The sequence below is a fragment of the Polypterus senegalus genome, chromosome 1 (assembly GCF_016835505.1).
Source record: "Polypterus senegalus isolate Bchr_013 chromosome 1, ASM1683550v1, whole genome shotgun sequence".
NCBI lineage: Eukaryota > Metazoa > Chordata > Cladistia > Polypteriformes > Polypteridae > Polypterus > Polypterus senegalus.
Window position 1 is genome coordinate 18289106 of NC_053154.1, and position 25994 is coordinate 18315099.

The 25994-nt window shown below is 42.5% G+C and overlaps 1 protein-coding gene across 2 annotated transcripts in view; it reads right to left on the reverse strand.

Moving 5' to 3' along the window:
- LOC120523266 (USP6 N-terminal-like protein) overlaps positions 1-25994 on the reverse strand; it is a 273973-nt gene that overhangs the window by 102441 nt on the left and 145538 nt on the right. The window contains exons 3-8 of one of the 2 annotated variants that reach the window (XM_039744448.1): positions 15253-15339; positions 14940-15013; positions 11602-11687; positions 11461-11500; positions 8638-8718; positions 4868-4975 (exon numbers count right to left, since the gene is read on the reverse strand). In XM_039744448.1, coding sequence (XP_039600382.1) covers positions 4868-4975; positions 8638-8718; positions 11461-11500; positions 11602-11687; positions 14940-15005 — 381 coding nt within the window. In that variant the 5' untranslated portion in view covers positions 15006-15013; positions 15253-15339. The remainder of the gene's footprint in view (positions 1-4867; positions 4976-8637; positions 8719-11460; positions 11501-11601; positions 11688-14939; positions 15014-15252; positions 15340-25994) is intronic. The other variant, XM_039744440.1, reaches the window with a different exon arrangement.

A 25994-nucleotide genomic window follows, 5' to 3' on the forward strand; every position in this document is an offset into this window, starting at 1 on the left:
ATAGTATGGTGTGGCTCCACATTACTATCGTGAAGTGTGGTGGCTGCAGCATCATGCTCGGGGATTTATTTTTCAGTAAAACTACAACCCCAAGCATAAAGTAAAAAAATGACACAAGAATGGCTTCAAAACAACAACAATGTGAATGTCCAGGAGTGACCACGTCAAGGTCAAGTATTTATCAAGCATCTCAGAATTACTAAAATTAATTACACTAAACGTCACACTAGGATAAGAATTTGAAATGAGAAAAAATTACGTGAGGAGTAGGAGGCCAACGTCTGAGAATGAATGACGTCACGATTTTACAGCACTTCTTGCCGCAAATGAACATTTATGATGACGTTTTGTAGTTTTCTGATACTAATATAAAAATAATAACATCAATAATGATAATAATAATCATCATCATCAAAGAAGAAGGGAAACATAATAAGGTAGGATGGGGCACTAAGCTGTACATAAATGCTGCCACTTTGCAACTTCATGAATAATATTGCAATGATCACCAAGTTGTAAAGACTGAGACACACACACTGAATGAGAGTACTTAACCATGAATGATCCACAGCAATGCTTTCAGAAGAATCGCCATCCCGCTATTATCGTCATGGGAAATGAAATGCCTGATAAAGTAACAGTTACTGAAACTAGCCACAGCTATTCTAACACTGTTACTGATGTCACGTTCATACTTCCAGTTTCCAACTGTCTTCTACTCTGTGACCGCTCCTTATTGTCTGCAAGTCTCTATTTACCCAATGCCTCTGGACTCTCCATCCACCTTCTTGAACCTCCCCAAGCTTGTAAAGCGTCCAGCCCTGCTTATCGCCAGGGTAATACGCTGGCTACTACAATCCAGGTTACATCCATGACCACCTGTGTGTTGATATACTGTGACATCGCTTGCAGTGGACACATACAGTACATACTCATCCACACTTGGTCTGAAATAATGTTGTTAATACAAACTGAAACCTCTGGACTGGTATACAGTAGTTTGATCCATGCACATATGTTTGGGCCAAACCAAAATTTATATAAAGTGGTGAACAGGTAATCCCCTTCAACCATATCAAATGCTAATTCTGCATCCAAAGATAATACGATCTCCAGAGTGTTAGACTTCATGGGTGAACATAGTACATTAAATAGGCGTAGAAGACTGGAAGCCAAATGTCTACCTTTAATAAATCTGATTTGGTCTTGTGATATTACTGAAGGAAGAACTTTCTGAATCCTTCTAGCTAGGGCTTTGGAGAGTATCTTAACATCATTATTTAGAAGTGAGATTGGTCTCTATGATGCACATCGTAATAAGTACTTATTTTTCTTAGGAAAATTAATGCTTGGCGAAAATAATTTTTTGTCTTTGGCTTCTATAAATGTTGCTAATAGAGAACTTAACTGAAAACTTTTGTAAAATTCAGCAGGATCACACTTGGGGAAATGATCTTTATATGTGTGCCAATTTGCATGAACGCAGTTTGCTTTATCATTAACTCAAATGGAGTGGTGGGGACGTGTCTAAATCTGCGTATTCCGTCACATATTGTAAGGTGCCGTCATTTTCTATACTGACTACTGTGGAGGGCAGAGCTCCTTCTAGCCACTGCCACGTTTGCCCCTAAAGATAATACTTTTCTGTGTTGAGCAGTTATTGGCTGTCATAAAACAGGGTTACCAGGGTGGTACTCCTAACCTTCCTTTGGTTCTCTGACTTGTTTGTCTTTTGATAACCATAAGCAGTTTCATTCTATTAACACACAAGTCATCCATGGTGCCAAGATGAGACTGACAATCCTCAGGACTGCTCTGGCATAATAATGCATCAAAGGGCTTCTCCAATGACAGATGCCATACACAGTTTGAAATCAAGAGTGTACTGTAGATGCGTTTTTCTCCTCGTTCTGTTACACATACACACCTAAGGTGACCAGTGACCCTCTTCATTACCAGAAATCAGATTTGTAGAGCTCATGGCATTCACAGCAGAAGTAACATGTGCCATTCATGTGACAGCCACGCTTAGGACACCAGATAAAGGTTCTTTGTGTGCCTCTAATTTAGAGACGAGAACTTCAATCTCGCACTACTGGATGTGTCATGTGGGAGTCTGTTCTACCAGATGATTGTACTTGTATGGCATTTCCAGGGTAGTAAGCGGGTGAGGTTAAAGGTGTGTCTGCACATACTGTCAAACACGTGCACTTGGGAGAAAACTTCGGGGCTCATCAAATGGTAATTTCACTCCACATCAGGGGTTGGTGCTGTTACGTAATGCCTCTCTTCCTCTTTCTGAAGATTTATGATTGATGGGCAGAACATCACTGGCATCACTTCTAACTTCTGCATCTCAGCAGTGAAAACCGACTCTACTACCATCTTGGGGTCAGTCATGATGCGACTCACGTCTGAGGATATGTCTCCGTATTCGTTGCATGTTTTTCTTTCTGCATTTCAACTTCAGTGACACAGGGATCAACTTCTGGTGCCCTAAACGTTTGTCGTCTCTTGACTGTTATTAATTTACAATGCACACTTACAAGATGATTGTGATTTATAATGGGTAAAGGGGAAATATGCATACACCAGATTTTACAAATCTGACTTTTTACTGGGCATTTTCCTGTTTTATAGATGAGACCCCAGATGTGCAAAGCAGACAGAGAAAGAGCTCAACGCAGACTCAAGGCTGTCATGGCTGCAGTCTACTAAATACTGACTTGAAGGGAGTGACAACTTATCAAGTCAAGATGGGGAGATTGCACTAGTACAGGGTCCCGGTTGGCAACCCCCCAGGCAGACACGCGGTCGAGTCCCACCCTCCAGAAATGACCTTCTATCTGATACAGCCTGGTGTTATGCGGGCAACCCCTTGGCCTGGTCCAGCCACTTGGGTCCCCAACAATGCGTATCCTACGAGCCGGACCACCCTCGGGTAATCGCGCCACATGGCATAACTGACGCTCCCTCACAATGCAGGTAATGTGCTTCATTCGGGACTCCGTGAGCAACACAAAGTCAAACCAGCGAGACCCAAGGATTCTCTGAAGAGACACAGTACTGAAGGAGTGCAGTCTTCATCTCAGGTCACTGGATGGCGTCCATGTCTCGCAACCATATAGCAAGACAGGAAGCACCAGGACTCTAAAGATTTGGACCTTCGCCCTTTTGTAGAGATATCAGGAGCACCACACACGCCTTTCCAGTGACCTCATTATCCCCCATGCTCTCCCATAGGAAGAGTCACCAGAGACATGAATGTCACTGCCAATGTAAGTAAACCTCTCGATGAGGTCGACACTCTCTCTGCAGACAGACACACAGCTGATGGCTGAGCCCAAAAGGTCATTAAAGGCCTGGACGACTTATGCAATCAATTATTTTGTGTTACTCGCTTCGGTCGCCCACCCCCGGGTTTTGTTTACCAGATATACAATTAAAAAAGATTGTTCGTTTCATGGGAATTGTTACATATGCATTATTTTCACTTTTATTTTAAAACTTTTGTAAAAACAATAATTTTATTTCCGGCCCCAGGCGTGGTTACATCTCTTTCTCGCAGGACGTATAACGCTGCTCACGTTGTGGAGGGGGTGCGGCTGAACACACGCTAAGGAGATGCCGTCAGATCATCTACTGTCTTTCTGCTGCTGGCAAGCTGCCTGTTCTGCTTGTCTCGCTGCCCGATCATTTCAAAGCCTTTACAGCAGCTGTCCTTTTGCCACTTCGTATTTCTGTCGCTCGCGTTCTCGCTTAGTTTGGCTGAACACACGCTAAGGAGAAGCAGTCTGATCATCTGCAGACTTTTTGCTGCTTGGCGAGCTGCATGTTTTGCTTGTCTGTTGTCGTTGTTTTAAGAGCTGGGAGCACATGTAGCGTGTCTGCCAATAGCAATCCAACAGGTCAGATGTCGGTGGACTTGTTTTAAATGATGTCTCACGTGACGTTATAAACACAATACTTGTCCTTTATTTCCGGGCCCTGGGTGTGGTTAAATGTCTTTCTCAGGACGTATAATGCTGCTCACGTTGTCAACGGGTGGGGGGCGGCTATCTATCTATCTATCTAATATATAGTGCCTTTCATATCTATCTATCTATCTATTATATAATGCCTTTCATATCTATCTAATCTATCTATCTATCTATCTATCTATGCATGCTAAAGAGGTGCCGTTGCGCTGCTATCGGTCTTCTGTGCTGCACTCTGCCATCCCTCAATCGGACCTAACATTCACTTAAAACAAAAAAGGCTTCAACCTAGCTGGGACGCTACAATACTTGCGAATTTTACGGCTTTCATATTCTGTACCTTTCTCTGCATGTGTATCACGCCATCGTTTGTTTGAGCCTTTCGAATTCCACTGCTTTCATAATCTCTTATCTACCTTTTTTTCTCTCCAGCGCTTTTGGATCTCTTTTCTCTGCGCTGCTCTTTCTTCTTTGCTTAGTCGTTGACGTTTCATCTAGAACGTATTGTCCATATACGCTTTATATGTGCAGACAGCACAGGATCTGTGTGTGCTACGTGCCTTTACAGTGCTATTTGATATTGTTTGCATCTCGCGGGTCTTTAAGTGTCTTCTGAGAACTTCCGAGAAGATCACGTATTGTCGCCCTGCTTTTTCTTACCAGGATTTTTTTTTTTTATAATAGAGAGATATATTCGCAATACATTTATAGTGATGTGTTTTCACTTGACATTAGAAGGTTTCATTCTTCTATTGATTAGTGACACAAACATGAAATTAAATCCACTTTGATTCTCTTTGTATAATAAGAAAAATGTGAACGCTTCCAAGGAGGAGGAATTCTTTTTACAGGCCCTGTACACGCAGAAGAAAGAGCCAAAAAGTGATTACCTCATATTTCCCTTGATTTTCAGCTTTCAGTTTCTCCACATCCAGTAACATCGACCAGACTTGACCCCGAAGGTGCAGGGGAATTCCTTTGTAAACTCTTCTCATCATCTGAAGGAAGATAAAAAAAATAATAACCACCTTGACACGTCACAGAAATAGATGTCTTATAATGCTAATGAGGACACACAACAATAATTAAAAAAAAAAAAAGTTCAAAGTTTACCTTACACCATGGCACCGTATGTGCGATTTCAGAATGCACTGCTCTCATGTGACCTGACTGAAATTTTTCCACATACGTGACGCAAATCAGATTTTGGTATAAACACCTAAAATCCGAAAGCTTTTACAGGTTCCTGAGATTAGATGCAGTGCACTTTTCTATATAAAGACGATTCAATTCCTGATCATCTCTATACAATCTCAATCTATGCAGTCACAACACTCCCTGGCAACTTTATTAGGTACACCTCGCTAGTGACGGGTTGGACCCCCTTTTGTCTCCAGAACTGCCGTAATTCTTCATGGCAAAGATCCAACAAGGGGATTCAGGGATTTTGGTCCATATTGACATAATAGCATCACACAGTTGCTGCAGATTTGTTGGCTGCACATCCATGATGTCAATCTTCTATTCCACCACATCCCAAAGGTGCTCTACTGGATTGAGATTTGCGGACTGTGGAGGCCATTTGAGTCCAGTGACCTCCTTGTCATGTTCAAGAAACCAGTTTGAGATGATCTGAGCTTTGTGACATGGCGTGTTATCTTGCTGTAAGGAGCTGTCAGAAGATGAGTACACTGCGGTCATAAAGGGGGGGAACATGGTCAGCAACAACACACAGGTAGGCTGTGGCATTTAAATGATTCTCAGTTGGTACTAAGGGTCCCAAAGTATGCCCAGAAAATACACCGACACCATTACAGCACCACCAGCAGTCTGAACTGTTGATACAAGGCAGGACGGATCCATGCTTTCATGTTGGTGATACCAAATTCTGACCCTAACATCTGAATATTGCAGCAGAAATCGAGATTCATCAGACCAGGCAACAGTTTTCCAGTCTTCTGTTGTCTTCTATTGCTATCAGTAGTAACAAGGACACTAACAAAACACAACAATAGAGAATAATCAGTCAGGAAGGATAAGGAGAGAGCAATTCTCTGTGGCCACATTCACTTTTTGGGTTATCTTGCTGTTGCCTCTTCAGGTCACCTGCTGTCACTTTCATTTGCACCAAAGCAGGTGAAGTTGATTATGTTTCCTAACTGATATCCCTGAAGCTTAAATGACTTGGTGTTGGACTGGGACAATTAAGTGTTACCTTCATGTTTTTGTGCAGCATACATAAGAGCAGAGCAGAGCTGACTCTTTTATCTTAAAAAACGGAGTTCTTTTAATGTAGGCTGAGACATCCCTTGCATCTTCTACAACTCTATGATGGTCCGTGTGATTTGTAATGCTGTGGTGTGCTGGACTGGTAACGTTACTTAAGAGATGCCCAGAAAATCAGCAAGCTGTTTATAAAAGGACAGGCTCAGTTATGGGACACACTCTGGACCTGCTGGAGGTACAAGAAGAGGAGAGAATAAAGACAAAACAGAGTGCCATCATGAACAAGGCTGCACATCCTCTCTGTCACCGTCACACTAACACTGAGGACTCTCAGCAACAAATCACTGAGCAAAAGTGGGACAAGAAACATGATGGGTGGGGGTCCTCTATACAAACAGAAATATGCCTTTTGAATGTCTCACTGGGACTTTTGCCAAGTCTATCTATCTACTGTATTATATAGTGCCATTCATATCTATCTATCTATCTATCATATAGTACCTTTCATATCTATTTATACTGTATCTATCTATTATATAATGCCTTTCATATCTATCTAATATATAGTGCCTTTCATATCTATCTATTATATGGTGCCTTTCAATTCTATCTATTATATAGTGCCTTTCATATCTTTATAGTGCCTTTCATATCTATCTATCTATCTATTATATAGTGCCTTTCATATCTATCTATTATATAGTGCCTTTCATATCTATCTATCTATCATATAGTGCCTTTCATATCTATCTATCTATTATATAGTGCCTTTCATATCTATCTATCTAGCTATCATATAGTGCCTTTCATATCTATCTATCTATCATATAGCGCCTTTTCTCTCTCTATGTATGTTTGGTCTTCTGCTGTCTTGAATGAGACTGTCCACTCTCCTCTCTCTCATTAAAAAACTACTGCTCTCCAGATGTTGTATTTATTGTACCATTCTCTCTAAATTCTCCAGTTTGCAATCTAAGAAAATGTCTTGTACTAATAATCATAGCTTGCACAGAGCTGCTTACAACAGACACCTTGGCCACATGCAGTGTTGCGTCAAATATCCACTAAATTTCTTGGCCATGGCTGCATGCTCTGTACGGTGAGATGTCCCCACCTGACTGGCAGTTTAGAGGAGAGGGGTATTTGTGCAGATGGACCTAATAAAGAGGTGTCTAAGTGCAGCCACACATACATTCACTGTGCAAATTCCTACGAACACTATACTAAAGCTGGGTAGGGGCCTCCTATTCTTCATGGCATGGATTTCAATAGATGTTGAAAACATTCCTTTCATATTCGGGTCCAGGTTGACTTGACTGTAAAATATCTACAGATATGTCAGCTGCACATTCATGTTGGGAATCTCTTGTCCTGCCACATCCCAAGGGTGTTCTGCTGGATTCAGATCTGGTGACTGGGGAGTCCACTAACGAACACTAAACTCACTGTCATGTCAAAGAAATCAGTCTGAGATGACTTCTGCTTTGTGAGACAGTTCATTATTATGCTGGCAGCTGATATTAGGAGATGGGTAAATTGTGCCCATGAACGAAGCACTTGGTCAGCAACAAACAGGCTGTGGCATTGAAGTGATGATTAATCGGTATTAAAGGGCCCAAAGTGTGACAAGAAAACCGTCCCCAAACCATTACACTACCACCACCAGCAAGAACTGTTGACACAAGGCTGGTTATATGCATGGATTCATGGTGCTCAGTCCACCATCTCTATGTGTCTCAGCAGAAATCGAGATTCATCAAACCAGGCTACGATTTTCCAGTCTTGAACTGTCCAGTTTTGGTGAGTTGTGCCCACCGCACCCTCAGCTTTCTGTTCTTGGCTGACAGGAGTGGAACCTGACATTGTCTTCTACTGTTGTAGCCCATCTGCATTAAGTTTCAATGTGAGATGCTGTTCTGCTCACCACGGTTGGCTATCTGACTTCCCGTAGTCTGTATCATGTCCACGGACCCCAGAGCAGAACTGCTGCTCACAGAATGTTTATTTTGCACCATTCGGAGTAAACCCTGGTGACTGTTGTGTGTGAAAATCCCAGAAGATCAGCAGTTACCACCTGCCTGGTACCAACAATCATGCCACAGTCAGAATCACTGACATCACATTGTTTCCCCATTTTGGTGTTTGATGTGAACATGAACTGAAGCTCCTGACCTGAAGGAACCCACAGGATTTGAAGCTTTGCGCTGCTGCCATATCATTGGCTGATTAGATAATTGCATGGATTAGCAAGCGTACGAGTGTCCCTAATAATTTGACCAGTGAGTGGATACTGCCCACTAAATAAACGCTGTCCACTGTCAGGAAGCTCTAAGCTTTGATTTGAAGAAGCAGAAAGGCAGCGTGGACGGCTGCACTGCACTGCACTTTCACAGCGACGGCCTGCGTGGTTTTCAGTCGAGGCTTTCCTTCTTACCTTCTCACTGTTCCTGTATTTTTCCCATTTCTTCAACATTTTCAGCCACTTGTCCACTCTTTCGACCTCTTGTTGTTTTTGCTGAAATTGAGAACATTTTTGTGAAGAAGTTAACAAACAGATGCGAGTCTTTTTTTAGGCATAACAAAACAGGGGCGGCTAATTTACAGCTTTTGTCTGAGCAGTGTGATTATCTAACAGAGCCACTGACTCATACCAAAATGCCGGCTTTAATGGCTTTTAGGGTGTCTCAGAATTGTGGGCAGCGCGTACCAGAAGACTTGAATGGCTCGCCCACCGTTGATCAACGCAAGCCAGAAAAAAAGAAAAATATTAACAGTTCAAAAGGGTAACCCTGAAGAAATAACATACAGCATGTAACTGAGACGTTGGTGCTTCTGTCTCATGGAGCCCAGGTACCCTGCGTTCAATTTGTGACTTAAGTCACGGTACGTGTGGGACATGACCGTCATCCCATGTCTGAGTGGCTGTCTGGTGTAACGGGAGGTGAAAGTGGAGCAAGGCTGAGAAAGAGATGGCCTGCCGCCGCGGCTCTGTAACGTGATATCCTGTCAGCTGCAGTTTACGAGTCACAAGGCCGCTTGATCAAATGGATAAGTCAGAGTCAGAGGCCATGTGTTAATGGCCAGCCTCTCAGCGTGACGATTAGAAACGGACAGGGGTCAGACCCTGAGTAATTCATCACTGGTGACGGTGGGTTCACCTCCGTATGCCAAAGACACAGTCTCTCCTAAAACAGGCCCAACGCATGTGTGTGTGTGTGCGTGTGTTTATGTGCCCCCCCTGTGTCCTTACATCCTCGTAACCCATTGGTGTTGGCACAGCTTTGGGCTTCCTGCAGTCTCACAATGCAGAAACCAACTTTGGAAAGGAGCTGAATGGACGGATAAACCGTTTATGGAGCCTCACGTCAAGAAAAGTGTCTGGGCGTCGGGGAAGGTGGCTATCCATCAGTGTCTCTCGCTGGACATTGGGGTGACCAGACTTTTAAAAATGAAAATCAAGGGAGAGGAGCACAGCACTGCAGTCACCTCTGAAATAAATGTGCAAAGAAAATGACAATGAGACGTGAGGTAAGCCTTCTGAAAACTTTGTGTTTTCCTGGTCAGGGTGCCAATTTGATTCTTTTGTTCTCAGATTGTCTGTTAATTAAGACTTAAAAGCTTAGGTGTTATTCTTGATAGTACCGAGGCACATATTAATAATGTCACTCAGTCTTCATATTTCCATCTACATAATATCAGCCGCTGCAATGGGCTGGTTGCTTCCTGCCTTGTGCCCTTTGTTGGCTGGGATTGGCTCCAGCTGACCCCCGTGGCCCTGTGTTAGGATATAGCAGGTTGGATACTGACTGACTGACTGACTAATATCGGCCGTGTACGTCCATCTCTTTCAGCTACCAGCACTGCTTTTCTTCTTCTTCATGCTCTGTTTCCGTCTCGTATTGATTATTGTAATTCTGTCCTTTCTGCTCTTCCTCATAAACTCCTTTACAAACTCCGATTGCTTCAGAATGCAGAACACGTTACTCCAGTCCTTCAGCAGCTTCGCTGGCTCCCTATTAAACACCGCATTGATTTTAAGATTCTGCTTATTACTTACAAGACCCTCCGTAATCTGTCACCTCCTTATCTTTCTGATCTTCTTCACATCTCCAGTCCTTCTCGTATCCTCAGATCTTCTTCCTCTATCAGTCTTGACGAGGGACGTTCAAAAAGTTTCCGCACATTTTGTTTTAACTCTATTTATTAAGAATTTCAAGAACAAATGGTGTCACTTTTCTACGTAGTCACCTTCCACTGCGATGCAATTTTTCCCAGTCACATGACACTCTCAGACACGACCGATGACTCCTACCTCACGCCTTCACAAATTTCCAACGAAAATATAAACGTGCGGAAACTTTTTGAACGTCCCTCGTATTGTCCCTCCTACATGCTCGACTACCGTGGGGGGCTTGGAGCTTTCGGTTGAGCGGCCCCTCATTTCTGGAACTCTCTCCCACAAGACATTCGTGACATTGACTCTCTTGCTACCTTTAAATCTCACCGTAAAACACATCTTTTTAAGCTGGTTGACTCTGTCTGATAATTTTAGCTGATACATTTCAATGTAATTTTATTATTGTACTAGGGGGCTCTGCCCCCTGCTCACTTCACTCTGCTGGCCAGGCCCTGATCTGCGTTTGCACCAAAAGTTGTCTGGGTAGGCTGTGACTCCACTTGACCTTTCAACTGGCTTGAACAGCTTTGGCAATAAATGAACGGACTGATCTTTAAGCACTGAAGTATCTCATTTTCATCAGATGTAAACTGTAAAGGAGCAATTCCAGGTTACAGAAAAAGTTCAATGTTCACCAGCTATGTTATATATGGGTTGGAGACGATGGCACTGACCAAAAAACAGGAGACTGAGCTGGAGATGGCAGAGTTAAAGATGTTAAGATTTGCATTGGTTGTGATGAGGATGGAGACGAGTAGAAATGAGGACATTAGAGGGTCAGCTCAGGTGGGACGGTTGGAAAACAAAGTCAGAGAGGCGAGATTATGTTGGTTTGGACATGTGCAGAGCAGAGATGCTGGGTATGTTGGGAGAAAGATGTTAAGGATAGAGCTGCCAGGGAAGAGGAGAAGAGGAAGACCTAAGAGAAGTTTCATGGATGTGATGAGAGAGGACATAAAAGGCGGTGGGTGTGCAAGATGGAGAGGACAGGAAGATATGGAACAAGATCGGTTGTGGCAAACCCTAATGGGAGCAGCCGAAAGAAGAAGAAGATGAAGAAGAAGAGAATGTTCATTTTACCTTCTCCTCAAAGGCGCTTGGTGTGGGCAGCTCCTCCTCGCTATCATAAGACAAAATAAAACAGAGAGAGAACGTACATGTCAGTTCAAAAGCACAGTTTGCTCGCATGGATGGTTTCAAATTACCCAGAAAAGTACTTACTGGAGGAAGCCGAAACGGTCCGTGACTTTGTAGATGGTGAAGTCTGCGTCTTCCCAGGGGTCAATCTGGGCACCTTCATGCCTACCCTGTGAGCAGAGATCAAGACACCCATAATATTAAAATATGATTCAAGAAAGAAAAAAGGAGTTTGAAGGGCATTTTCATTCAATTAAAATTCATCAACCTGCTAATCAACTTACTGACTTCAAACAATTGGTATTTATTGAAATTTCCTGACTGAAAAGAGGAGGAGGAGGAGGTTTTCCTCGGCCTGGCAGCCCCTTTGTGATTACTGAGCTCTTAATTGAAAACCACACCAACAGGGACAGCCGTAGCAAAGTTGTACGATGGCCTAATTTAACAGCATTCAGGCTCTTTTCATGTTTGCTCCTCTATTTCCATGTATTGCCACACATGCACGTCTCTGGATCTTCTCATGGGCTCCGACAAGGTATGTAACGACCTGCCCTGCCCCAAGAGGGCACTGCTGCTAACCCTATTCTCTTTTTCCCTTTCCACGGGGCTGAGACTCCGCCTAGTGAGGACACTTAGTCCCACCCCTTCCATTTCCGTGTGGACAAAGCCGCCAGACTCCCAGAAGGAGGCGTCTTTCATGAGAGGAAACTACCACTAGTCGAACCTCGAAAGATGGACTGAACTTCTCACTGCCTTTATTTTCTTTAAGCTTGAAGATAAGGCAGAACGATGTCACAACAGGCCTCATCCTAAATTTTGCCTTTTTATTAAACTGGACGACCAGGTTGGGGCCCCAAATTTTCTTGAGGTCTTCTGTTGTTCCTACACCCAGCCACAGTGTGTACCTTCAGAAATTTATGAACATTTACGAAAAAGGCGCTAATCCCCTTGTTTTGTGTTGTGAAAGGCCTGTTTGACCTCTCAGTAAGTTGAGTGTAATTCGCTACCAATAAGCTTGTGCTTAGACTGACCACGTTCAAGTTCAAGGTTAAGTCTATTGTCTGGTGCAGGACTGCCACCGGTTGGTAGCGAGACGCTATTGTATATAATGGGAACGGGTCACAGATGGTTTGCAAAGCAGGTCACTGTGTTTATTAGACTAGATTAGATTGGATTTGATCAACTTTCTTTGGCGATGGGACGACACAAGATGTTTTCCACAGCTGGGAAACCCTTTGCAAATTCAGGGAAAGGGATAACCGTTTCTGAAGGACTCTGCAGAGCTGGCTGGCGTTTGGTTCCAGCACCTAGAGGCCGATTCCATCCGTCCCTGAAGCCGTGCTTATGCAGAGTTTTCCCCGCTCACTTGATCAGCAGAGACACACAGTCCAGGGAGTGGAGGGGGGCTGGAGATTACAGGTCTGATGTGATTGTAAAGGAAGGGTGCTGATGGAAGTAGGGATTCCAGAACCTCCTCAGCATTCACCCAGAGGCTAGCAGCACTGGTGGAGGGCTGGACTGACAAAAAATGAGTCAAACCTGTGGATGAAGTGCTTCAGTTCATTAGCTCTGTTCTTGTTCCCATTCTCTGCATGTTTATCAGCCTGCGTGTAGCCAGTGATAGTCCTCATCCCATTCCACACTTCCTTCATGCTGGTTTGTTGTAACTTGTGCTCACATTTGTCTCTCTAGTGGTCTGCCCCTGTTTCTTTAGCTCTGTGAGTGCACCTGCTTGATTCCATCCTTATCTCCAGACTTGAAGGCTCTCTTCTTCATACTCAGTAGGGTTTTCGAGTCTTTGTGATCCATGACTTGTGGTTGGAAAAACGGCTCACTGTCTTTGCGTGGACTGTGTTATCCACACAAAACTTGATATAGTCTGTGATCCAATGGCTGAGACCCTCAATGACCTGACCGTGTGACTCACATATCCCAGTCAGTGTTCTCAAAGACACCCTTCAAAGCCTCCTCAGTCTCCGTTGCCCCTTTCCTTCATGGTCCTGGTGGCGGCTGGCGACCTCTAGACAATGAGTTTATATGCGTAACAAACGATGGTAGCAACAGAGTTATACGCTTCTTCAACTGTGGCATATAACAAGTCCAGGGTCCTGTTTTCTCTTGTTGTGCACTCCACAAACTGGTAAAAATTAGTGAGGGTGGAGGAAAGTGAAACATAGAAATTGTGATGAAAGCACTGGGATGGTCAGTAGAGAGTTTGCTTATTTGAGAACAGACGGTGTCTGATACAATTGTCGCGTCTGCCAAAGGCGGGATATAAACTCTCCCTGCATATAAGAAGGTTGTAAGCCCATTGCGAGTAGCTCAACATTCAGGTCAGATACCTGTGCTTTAACTGTAATGTGTCCAGAGTTGCACCATTTTGTCATTCACAATAACGGCAAGTCTGTCTCCTTTCTACTTGCTGCTTTTGATCTTGCTTCTGTATGCCCACACAATTTTAAACCGCGCAGTCTGGACTTTCAGCCCTAAGTCGGATCTAAGTGATGCACATGAGACTGCAGAGTTTGTGTTCCCATTGAATCCTGATCATCATTGAGAGATTTGACATTGCTCCAGATAACCGAAGGCAGATTCTTCTCCTGTTGTGGAGCTCCTTCCCGCTTTCTCCGACATCTACGCAGTAGCTGTGCTGGCAGCTCACCAATTTGATCAGATGCTCTAGTAGGCAACGGGCAGAGAGCGAGCAGTTGCTGTTGTGTGTGAGTGAGTGCAAGTCCTTCCTTATGCTTTATCCATAAAAAAAGACATGGAGAAACATGGAGCTACTGTTGTAGGTGCCCGTTCGTGGCAGTGCCAGAAAACAGAAATCGGCATTTCTCCGACAATCATCCTCGCCCTCCCACCTCTCACCAATTCTAACAAACATCCAAAGTTCCCCAAAAGGGAAGCGTAGCCGATGGCAGAGTGGAGCAGTGGTTAGATCTGTTGTCTCCATTTTACAACTCATATCTGTACAAGTCTCAGGCGCTAGTCGCTGTACCCTGCAGTATATTTGTATAATGGGTTATGGTAAGACAGCAAATATATCAGGAAAAAAATACCTTTTTGAAATTGAACATGGGTAAACAAAACCCACGACAAGACAAAAAGACACACACTGATCCAGCAAGACAATGAAATTGTTACCTAAATACATGGAGAAAGTTACATGTACTAAATCCAGGGACACTGCAGATACCTTACCTACTGTAGTTCTAATGATCTTTTAATATTTATGTGTTTGAGTTACAGGTTATACCTTTTTTTTTAAACATTTTTTGCCTCGATTTTCAGGGGGGGGTTAACATAACTCTAAGGAGGCTACTATTATTAATAATAACAAAATAAAAAAAGCTTCCATTGTGTCGATTAGTGTTTGTTCTGCATTATACTAAATACGTTCTTATCGGCGACAACAATACCTTGTCATATTTCTCAATGATCTCGGCTCGTTCTTGAGCGATTATTGTCTCAATATTTTTCTTCATGTCAAAGTCTGAAAAAAAAGCAGATAAAATCACCTCATTATTTTATATCATCATAAAAACATAAAGAGAGTGGCTCTTTCTTTTCTTATATGAATCAGTTACCAGGTAAGATTTCATTCATTTTCAAATTTCAAGCCTTTGCCTAAATTCTTTCACAATTCACTAAACACACACCAGAGCGGTCACTGGCAATTATACAGTTTCTACACAAAAAAAAAAAAATCCACAACGGAAGTAAGCAACTCACCCTACTACAGTGTGAGATCAGCAATAGAGAGCTGGGAGAAGGTGGAGCTGATGTGACAAAGCCAGACAGACAGATCGACATAAGGCACTATATCATATAGAGAGATAGAAAAGGTACTATAATAAAGATGCAATATATTCAGAGATCAATAATAAGGCACTATATCATAGACAAATAGTCAGACAGATGAATAGGTATGATAGGAAATAGGTATGATCATAGATAGGAATGGCACTATAAAACAAACCACACATTGGGAGATCAGTAATAAAACATGAAAGGCACTATATGATAGATAGATAGATAGATAGATAGATAGATAGATAGATAGATAGATAGATAGATAGAAAAGGCACTATATGATATATAGATAGATAGATAGATAGATAGATAGATAGATAGATAGATAGATAGATAGATAGATAGATAGATAGATAGATAGATAGATAGATAGATAGAAGATAGATAAGATAAGAAAGGCACTATATAATAGATAGATAGATAATAGAAGGCACTACGATGATAGATAGATAGATAGATACATAGATATGAAAGGCACTATATGATAGATAGATAGATAGATAGATAGATAGATAGATAGATAGATAGATAGATAGATAGATAGATAGATAGATAGATAGGAAAGGCACTATATGATAGATAGATAGATAGATAGATAGATAGATAGATAGATATGAAAGGCACTATATGATAGATAGATAGATATTCATTTTCTACAATCGTGTTAGGAAATGAAAACCTCTGTAAATTAAATTTCATGCCCTACTAGTGTATGTTCTTTAAATTTTCTGAAAATCCAACAGAACAGAAAGCACCCTTCACTAACTTAGCTGTTAGGTAGTACAGGAAACAGAGAAGAGAAGACTATCTGACTGATGCTTTCCTTTTTTAAGCACCATTACAGAACAGAAAAAAAAGTAAACAAAAGGGGCGAGATGGCAGCCAAACTCGCCGTACCTGCTAACCCTTTGTACAGCACTGGCTCTGTCAGGCACCCTGCTATTAGCTGTTAGAAAAAGGTACAAACACGATGGTGCTGGAAAGGGTTCACAGACAGTTAATTCGATTTTCAGTTGTGTAAACTGACACAGTGCATCGATGAGATCGGCATGTCTGACATACACCGTGACGAGAAGTCGTGTAATGTGATATTCGATTTACCATAAGATCTTAGAAATTCATAGCCCTTTGAGCTTGGCAGGCCAGTTTGCAGGCAACCGCTTAGCGGGATAGACCTGAAAGGCTTCTATATCGGCCCACCTATCTACCATTAAAACCCGGCTGGCCTGAATAACATCCTATGCATATCTGTTACTCTATGCCAGGGGTCTCCAACTCCAGTACTGGAGAGCTACTGTGGCTGCGGGTTTTCATTCTAACTCTTTCCTTAATTAGTGACCAGATTTTGGTGCAAATTAACTCCTTGCCTTGATTTTAATTGACACACAACTTAAGACTCAAGCCCCTTAATTATTTCTTTTTTCATATCTTAAATCATTCTTAAGGCAGATTGAAGACTTAGCTTAAGTGAAAAATTTAAGAAAACGTACTAAGTAATTGCAACACAAACGCCGACTTAATCAGTTTTAACGTGAAAAGATGTCGACGGAAGAAGAGAAGAAGTGAGCCGCTAGGGTGGAGGAAAGAAGAGCTGCTCAGGAAGCAGCAAGAACATCAACCTCTGAGTAAACAAATGGTAAACGTACAGAGAAAGATGATGAGAACTAGGAATGCTCAAGTCAGTTGTATTCACTGCACGTTGTCGTTACAGCAGTGCGCTGTTACTACATGATGAATACATTTGCCTGTTCTGGCACTGCATCTAATTTCCTGGGGTTACAGATGTAAAAGAAAGAGAGAGGTGTTTAACAGTGGCCAAGCTGGTAAGAAAGGCTAAGGATATGATCCGAGGCATTCTATTAAGTCCTACATAATAAAGACTATAAAGCAGAGAACTGAATTACTTTAATACCCTAAAATTGTGTTTTTCAACCAATGTGCCGTGGCACAGTGGTGCACCATGAGAGCTACCCAGGTGTTCCGTGGAAATAATATTGTAGCGCACCTGGGTCTGAACCTGAGAGGGACAAGCTCTTCAGGTGGTCAGGATCTGTCTGAGGAGTACAGGACTACCTGGAGAAGCTGTCATAAAACAAGCTCCGCAATTGCTACATAGCAGAAATGGCACTTAGGGCACTTCAGGCATGGCTCCATGCTGCTAGAGTCCATCTGCCTGGGTGTGTGTGGTTGTTAGCGAGTTTCGCAGGGCCAGTGGATAGTGAGCAAATGAGTTACCACTGAAGCAGAAGGGGACAGCAAAGGTGACAAAGCAGCTGAGAGGGGCCACCAAAGTGCTCACTAAGTGCCGTGTCTATGAATGCAGATATCGGAGCTGCTTTTTTATTGGCTTCTTTGCTAGTCCCACTTCTTTGGACAGGTAAGAAATTTATTTGTGGTTAGTAGAACAATAGTGTGCCCTTGGGATGGTTTTGGTTAGAAAATGTGAGTCATCCCAGAAAAAAAGGTTGAAAAACACTGCCCGACTGTTACAAAACACCTCCACTCTGGGATTTGGCGTAGTAGGCATGATCAGTTTAGACATATTCTAATCTATATCTCAAAAAAAAAGGTGAACATAAAACATGTGGCTGAAACTACATGAGAACCATCCACTCTGGGATTTGGCGTAGTAGGCATGACCAGTTTAGACATATTCTAATTTACATCTCAAAAGAAAAAAACTGAACATAAAACATGTGGCTGAAACTACATAAGAATCAGACATTTAACCCAGCAGCACTATCATGGCTCTTTAAAGAGTCTTTGACTAGCATGTTACAAGATCTGATTGTTAACTCCAGTTATCCTTTTCAGGAAACACATAGGAACAGAGCTAAGTCTGGGACACATTGAAGTAAGGACTGTTGTGAGAAGTTACAGGATTTTAAGATAACAAATGGAAGACAAAGACAATGCCAATTCATCAGGCAGTTCATCCTTCCTGTAAATCCATGATATCACTTACATAGTCTCCCTCGTTCATTCAGTTGATTTCAAACTACATGAACCGAGGCCTGATCTGTCCCGACTCGTGTACGTTATGTAAAGTGCACTTCTGTCTGGAGGCCCCTGGCTGTCTGTTCAGCAACCGTCTTCGAAGAGAAAAACCTCAGATGATCTCACAGTGACTTGATGTTAAAGCTATGCACGGCGGTGTCATTACAGTCTCTTCACAAGAGCTGGAAACTCTGAATTTCAAAGGGGAGGTTAAGATGTCGCTGCCTGGTGAATTATTTAAATAGCTACAAGATGATGCAGACACATCATTTCATCTCCCGAAGTCAGGCTGTGCTGCCTGCTGTTCAGTTTTTATTATTATTTGTTTTTTTTGTTTTTTTTCTTCTCCGTTAAGGTCAAGATGAAGCCTCAGTCTGGCTTAAAAGAATCCACCAAGTTGAATTCTTCACCTATCTGAGAAAAACAGGGGCAGGTTCCATTTGCAGACGTTTATGTAGCACCTTTCAAGCAATGCTCTACAATGCCTTCCAATAATATTGGAACCCATATTATTGGTAAATGAACGGAAAACTGGCTTTGCTAAAAATTTCTTTGCTGTTTATCCTTATGATCTTTAATTCAAAACATTAATGAAAAGCTAACCTTTAACAGAAGTAAAATAATTGAAAGGAAAAAGAAATTCTCAGTACGAGAACAAATATTTTTCTCTCTCCGTCATTTAATCCTTTGTGCAACTCCCCTATGCCATGATGACAGCTCGGAGTCTTCTCATTTAATGCTTCATGAGATTAAAAACCACATGGCCAGTGACCTGAACCAGAACCGCTTGAGATCCTTCAGATTTTGAGGTCCACACTTGTGGCTTCTCTTCTTCAACTCACTTGCCTGAAGAAGGGGCCTGAGTTTCCCTGAAAGCTTGCATATTGTAATCTTTTCAGTTAGCCAATATAAGGTGTAGTTTTGCTTGACTTCTCTTTGTGTCCATAATGGCCGACACGGTACAACATCCTAGTACTACAGTGTTGATACAAAAGTTATTTGCCCCTTCCTCATAACCTTTGTTTTTGCATATTTTACACAATGGAAGGCCTTTGACCTTTAAACTAAATACAATATTGGTGAAAGGGAACAAGAGGGAACACACAACACAGTTTCCTTCATTTCATTCAGTGAACAAGTTATCCAACGCCTATCAGAACTTCAGCATCAAGTCCCAAAGACTGAAGCAAACAGCCCCACAAGTGGAAGAATCCATCAACTTTCAGCTTAAAACAAAAAGGGACCAATAAAAAAATCTTTACAAATTAAAATATTTACAGTATTTGACAAAAATGCTCTGAAACAATGAAGTTCTGAAGAACACAAAGGGCCCAGAAAATATCGCCTTAAACAGCAAAGGCAATCCACGGCAAACAAGTCCCAAAACCATAAATCCATAAAGTGAAGTCAAATAAATTTGGACTTGAGCATCAGTAGGCTTTGCGCCCTCGGAACCAAGTTACCCGTGTGGACTTGAACCCGGACACAGACAGACGGACATCTTTACTTCACCCAACACACTTTTATTTTCCACAACTATATACAATGTTCTACGTGCACTCCCCAGTGCCTCTTGCGCCGTTCCCCCAATGTCCAGGGCACACAGTCCAACTGCCTTTCTCCTGGCCGCCTCCAGTCCTCTCTCCAGCTCTGTCTCTCTTCCACCCGACTTCCGCTCTCGACTGAAGGGAGGCGACCCCTTAAATAGGAACCTGGATGGGCTCCAGCTGCTCCCCGGCACTCCTCCGTGGACACGCCCCAGTGTGGCGGAAGTCCCATGCTGCGCACCCGGAAGCCGTCCGGGTGTCCCCTGTCGTCTTCCCCCCAGCACTTCCTGGTGTGGTGGAAGTGCTGGGCTCCAGGGTCGTTCAGGCACCTGGACGCCGCCTGGCGGTGGCCACGGGTCCCTACAGGGCTGGGCTTCCAAGCCCTTTACCCCGTGGCCCTCAACATAACCAGGGCGGACGCCCCCTCGCGGTCTGGAGGAGGTACAAGGCCTCCTTCAGTACTCCTGGGCGTACACTCGAAATATCCGATAACATTTCAGAAATTATTTACCGCTCTGATGCTGATCTTTCTGATCATAAAATAAGTCATTATGATAACAACTGATGAGAAGAATTTATAATAATTGTAGAATTACGGTATTTGAGGGTTCCTCTAGAGTGCCTCTTTCTCTTGCACGATTTGGCTCAAAGACTAATCAGCATATCGTCATCTCATAACAGTCATACGTTTCGAGTTTTCCATCCAGTTGTTTTAGCTCTAGACTGTCGTTAAGAAACTGTGACACACAGACACACACCCATCATTGAGATTTCAATGTTATCGATGTCAGGGGACCCTAAAACATCGAGATCCGTCAAAAACCAGACACTGAAATTTTTGATGAATCTAAAACATTTGCTTCTCAACCCACAGACGATTGGTTATGGTGCGGAAGTGCACAAATCAAATAGGAAAAAAAAATCAACAAAAGCACAATAACAATCAAAAGATCTCAGAAAAACCACCACGTGCAGTCAATGAACTGCAAAGGACTGAAGGGTTCATCAGTCTTTATAGCAGTGTTTCCCAACGTTTTTCCTGTGGCAACACACTTTTCGTAACCAAAAAATTCCTAAGGCACACCACTGTTCTAGGGAGGAATATTTTGGATAAAATTAAATAAATGAATAAAATATTGTGAAATGTGAGCATAAACAAATAAATGTGTCATTAAATGTGAGCATAAATAAATACCATATATATTCGCGGATAAGTTCACACGCGGATAAGTCGGGACTTAATTTTACCGTATAACTTCTGATATTTTACAATGTCGGTCGTATAAATCGAATGCGGAAAACTCCCACTATTGGTCCAAGAGATTATGATCTGCTAACGCCCACCTGAGAGAGTCACCACGGAGCACACAGCCTTTTTTTCCTATGTGGGTGTGGCAATGCGCTGTATCACTCTCTATTGTGCCCACGTGACCACACGGTGATACCCAAACTATTCTGAAGCGACGATTGCACTGTTTTGTGTTTTTTTGTATCTTACACTCTCATACACCTTTATTGTAAGAGCATCCCTTACCTGCCATGGAGAATTCGATCAGAAGAAAACATGAAGCTGGTTTTAAATTAAAAATCGTCGAAGTAGCGAAAGAAATCGGTAACTGTACTGGTGCAACAAAATTCGATGCATCTGACAAACTGATGCGAGATTGGAGGAGGCAAGAAGATTTACGTGTCGCATTTTTGAACGGGCATAAAAGTCGGAGTCTGATTTTATGATCGATTTTTCGGGTTTCAAGACCTGACTTATAAGTGAGTATATACAGTAAATGTGCCACGAAATATATATTTTTGTAGCTTATTTATTTCTTTAATTTTGTCCATAATATTCCTCCAAATATATCATGAAATACGGCTTGCAATAAAACTGACACTTTCACTCGTTTTTGTGACTGAAACACCCTAATAAACTGATGTGAAAAAGTAACTGCCCCCATAATTTCAATACTCGGTAGCAGCACCTTTAGCAACAACAACCACAACTAAACTCTTCCTCATTTTCTCCACTTTAGATCTCGCCGTCCCAAACGTAGCCCAATTATTGCCATGATTTCCTTCTTCTACTTTCCTTTGACCCCTCTGTTGCTCCTTCAAATGCCATCCTCTTAGAAATCTCCACAAGACAAACAGTAGCAACCATTAAAGTAAAACACAATGCTAGGTATGGATGGAAAAAAAGACTGGCTATATTAAAGGGGTACTGGCAACCTTGAAGACAATTCTCTTTATCTGTAGACTCTGTTGTCGCTATGACACTAATCCACTTCTTTTCTAATGTGGGTCCTCAGATTAAAAAGTTTAAGAACCCCTGAAGTGTGGCAACAAATGCTGTTCCTTTGGCTTTCTGATTAACGTACTGTACCTCTTCTCCACACTGCTGCCATTTCTTCTTATCCACAGTATGCTCTCTCTTGCCTACTGCGCTAACATACATAGTTTCATTTCTTGGCACGTCAAATGCTTTTATACACAAGTATGGGAATGCGGACATTGTATACAACATTTATTATTCACAGCTTCATTGACATACCCTCCTGGCACACATGATGATTTATTTAAGCACTGCTTCACTTCAAGTGCTCGCTGACACACATCTCGACAAAGCACACATGAGCTACATTAAACACCCAGTAAATAAAACTAAGGGATCAAAATTAAAGGGAGCGGCGGCTGAGCCTTTGTTAAATTTCATCTTATTACAAGTGTCTGATGAGAGATCCTTGATCACTGGATCTGCCGTGCCAGTCCCCTCTCCACAGTTTCTGAACACTCAGCCCACCTAAAATCCAACAAAGAAAAAAGCTTGCCTCTTTTTCCCTCACAAAGGCCAGACAAAAATGATTTGTGACATAAATGCAATCACTGGCATCCAAACATCCCAGTCCTCAGAGGTGGGAGGGCGCAAACTGCACTGGAGAACACGCTGTGGTTTCCTGCTTGGCTTCTTCGCGTGCTTTGGCTTCAAGGAAAAAATTTAAACAAGTAATAGGATGCAGCACAGCTGTGCCAGGTCACAGGTCCCCATGTTGTAATTAACAGCTGTGGTTGCTGTGTGCTTCACAAAATTGATGTGCTCAGCACCGGGACTTCACTCAGCCAAAGAAATACTCGACGGAAACGAGAGCTGGGAGAACAAGCCACATGAGTCTCACACTAGATAGATAGATAGATAGATAGATAGATAGATAGATAGATAGATAGATAGATAGATAGATAGATAGATAGATAGATAGATAGATAGATAGATAGATAGATAGATAGATAGATAGAAATGAAAGGCACTATATAATAGATAGATATATACTGTAGATGTGCTCAGCACCGGGACTTCACTCAGCCAAAGAAATACTCGACGGAAACGAGAGCTGGGAGAACAAGCCACATGAGTAGATAGATAGATAGATAGATAGATAGATAGATAGATAGATAGATAGACAGACATGAAGGGCACTATATGATAGAATAATAGATAGATAGAAAAGGCAATATAAGATCGATAGATAGATAGATAGATAGATAGATAGATAGATAGATAGATAGATAGATAGATAGATAGATAGATAGATAGATAGATAGATAGATAGATAGATGACAGCTTATCCTGGCAAATACATCCAGGCCGCTAGATGGAGTCCCCCCTGCAGCGTGGAGGTGCCCCAGATTCCTGTAGGGCATCATGGGAGATGGAGTGTGACTTTACAGCCCTGCTGGGGGTGCCATCTGAGGATAGCCCGGAAGTACTCCCAAGTCACAGGTACGGAAGAACAGAAGTACTTCTGGGCTGAAGAAAAATATAAAAATATTCCGACACGGAAGTGCTAGTGTAACACATGGACTGGAGGAAAGGAGCACTTCCGGGACCCTTTAAAGGACTATGGGAAGCCCAGCAAGCAGAGCCGGAGTTGGGAGGAAGTGTAACGGAGCTACTGGGTGGAGAGGAGGATTATGTTATTGATTATTGTTGATTATTATTGTGTAATGTGGAGGTGGAGATGCTTTGTGCACCTTATATACGAAATTCAAATTATTTCTGTTACTTTTACCTGGTGTCAGGATGTGTTGTCTGCGGGTTTGTAGGAGCGACAGCACCCTCTACTGTCACAATAAATAGATAGATATAAAAGTCATTATATTATTTAGAGATAGATAGATAGATAGATAGATAGATAGATAGATAGATAGATAGATAGATAGATAGAGGGCGGCACGGTGGCACAGTGGGTAGTGCTGCTGCCTCGCAGTTAGGAGACCAGGGTTCGCTTCCCAGGTTCTCCCTGTGTGGAGTTTGCATGTTCTCCCCGTGTCTGCGTGGGTTTCCTCCCACAGTCCAAAGACATGCAGGTTAGGTGCATTGGCGATTCTAAATTGTCACTAGTGTGTGCTTGGTGTGTGGGTGTGTGTGTGTGTGTGTGTGTGTTTGTTTGTGTCCTGCAGTGGGCTGGCGCCCTGCCCGGGGTTTGTTTCCTGCCTTGAGCCCTGTGTTGGCTGGGATTGGCTCCAGCAGACCCCCGTGACCCTGTAGTTAGGATATAGGATATAGGGTTAGATAATGGATGGATAGATAGATAGATAGATAGACGAAAGGCACAATTTGATAAATAGATAGCTATGAAGGGCACTATATAATAGTGTTGTCACTGACATCCTGTTCATCTCCAGAAGACCTCAGACCACGTCCCATTTTTCCAGCCTAAGCCACACCCCTTCCAGGACATTTTCTATAAATTCACTCTGCTGGGCGAAGACAGCCATTAGCTTGGGTGCCAGGCTCCAAAACAGATGAAGCTCTGTAACTAATCAGTTTTGAATGCAAAGAAGGAGAATGGCATGTGCTGTTACTTTTGCTAATTATATTTTCTTTCCATTGTTTCAGTTAAAAGAGGAATACCAGGCTGGTGCCCCAATCCTTGAACCTGTGACTGACCAGTGGACATTAGACAGATGGATATCAAAAGCACTAAATACTGTAATAGACAGGTAGGCTCTGTATACTGTAACAGATATGTAGATACAGTGGATTCAGAGGGTATTCAGACCCCTATGCTTTTTCACATTTTGTTATGTTGCAGTCTTTTGTTAAAAATCTTTTAAATTCATTATTTCCCCCACATCAAACAACACTAAATACCCCAGAATGACAAAGCGAAAGCAGGATTTTAGAAAGTGTGCAAAAAAGTAAAGAGTTCTGATTATTTTCTAAAGCCTCTATAATGTCCAAAATAAATATTATATTTCAGGACAAAACTCAAGCCATGAACTCCAAGGAACTCTTTGTAGACCTCAGCAATCAAATCGTGATGAGGCACAAATTAGGTTAAGAGGAAAAAAACATTTCTAAAGCTTTGAGTGTTCCCAGGAGCCTAGCTAATTGTGAAACGGATGAAGTTGGAAACCAATAGAACTCTTTCTAGAGTTGGATGTTTTGCCAAACTGAGTAACTGGGCATGAAGGGCCTTGGTCAGGGAAGGTGAGTAAGATCACAATGGAACTCAGTCCTCTGCTCAGATGGAAGAATGACATTCTCAGTAGCATTCCCATCAATTTGGTGGAAGCCACTCTTGAGTAAAAGACACATGCTGGCCAGCTTGGTGTTTAGCAAATGGCATTTAAAGTACTCAGAGAGCTGAGGAAAAAGATTCTCTGATCTGATGAGACAAACATTGAAGTCTTTGGTCAGAATGCCAAGCACTATGCCTAGCAAAGACCAGGCACCACTCATCACCTGTCTAAAGCCATCACTACAGAGAAGCATTGTGATGGCAGAATCACACTATGAGGACAGGGAGAGTGGTCAGAATTGAGGAATTAATGAATGAAGCCCAATACAGAGAGGTCCTTAACCTGTTCCAGAGTACATGTGTCCTCAGACGGGGGGTGACGGTTCAGTATGACAATGACCTGAAGCATACAGCCAAGGCAACGCCAGAGTGGCTTTAGGACAAATGTCGGAGAACCTGTGAGTGACCCAGCTAAAGCCCAGACTCCCATAGAGCATCTCTGAAGAGACCAGAAGATGGCAGTTTACAGGAATTCCCCATCCAATCCCAAGAACCGTGAGAAGATCTGCTAGGAATCAAAACTGCATAAATCCAGGAGTGCAAA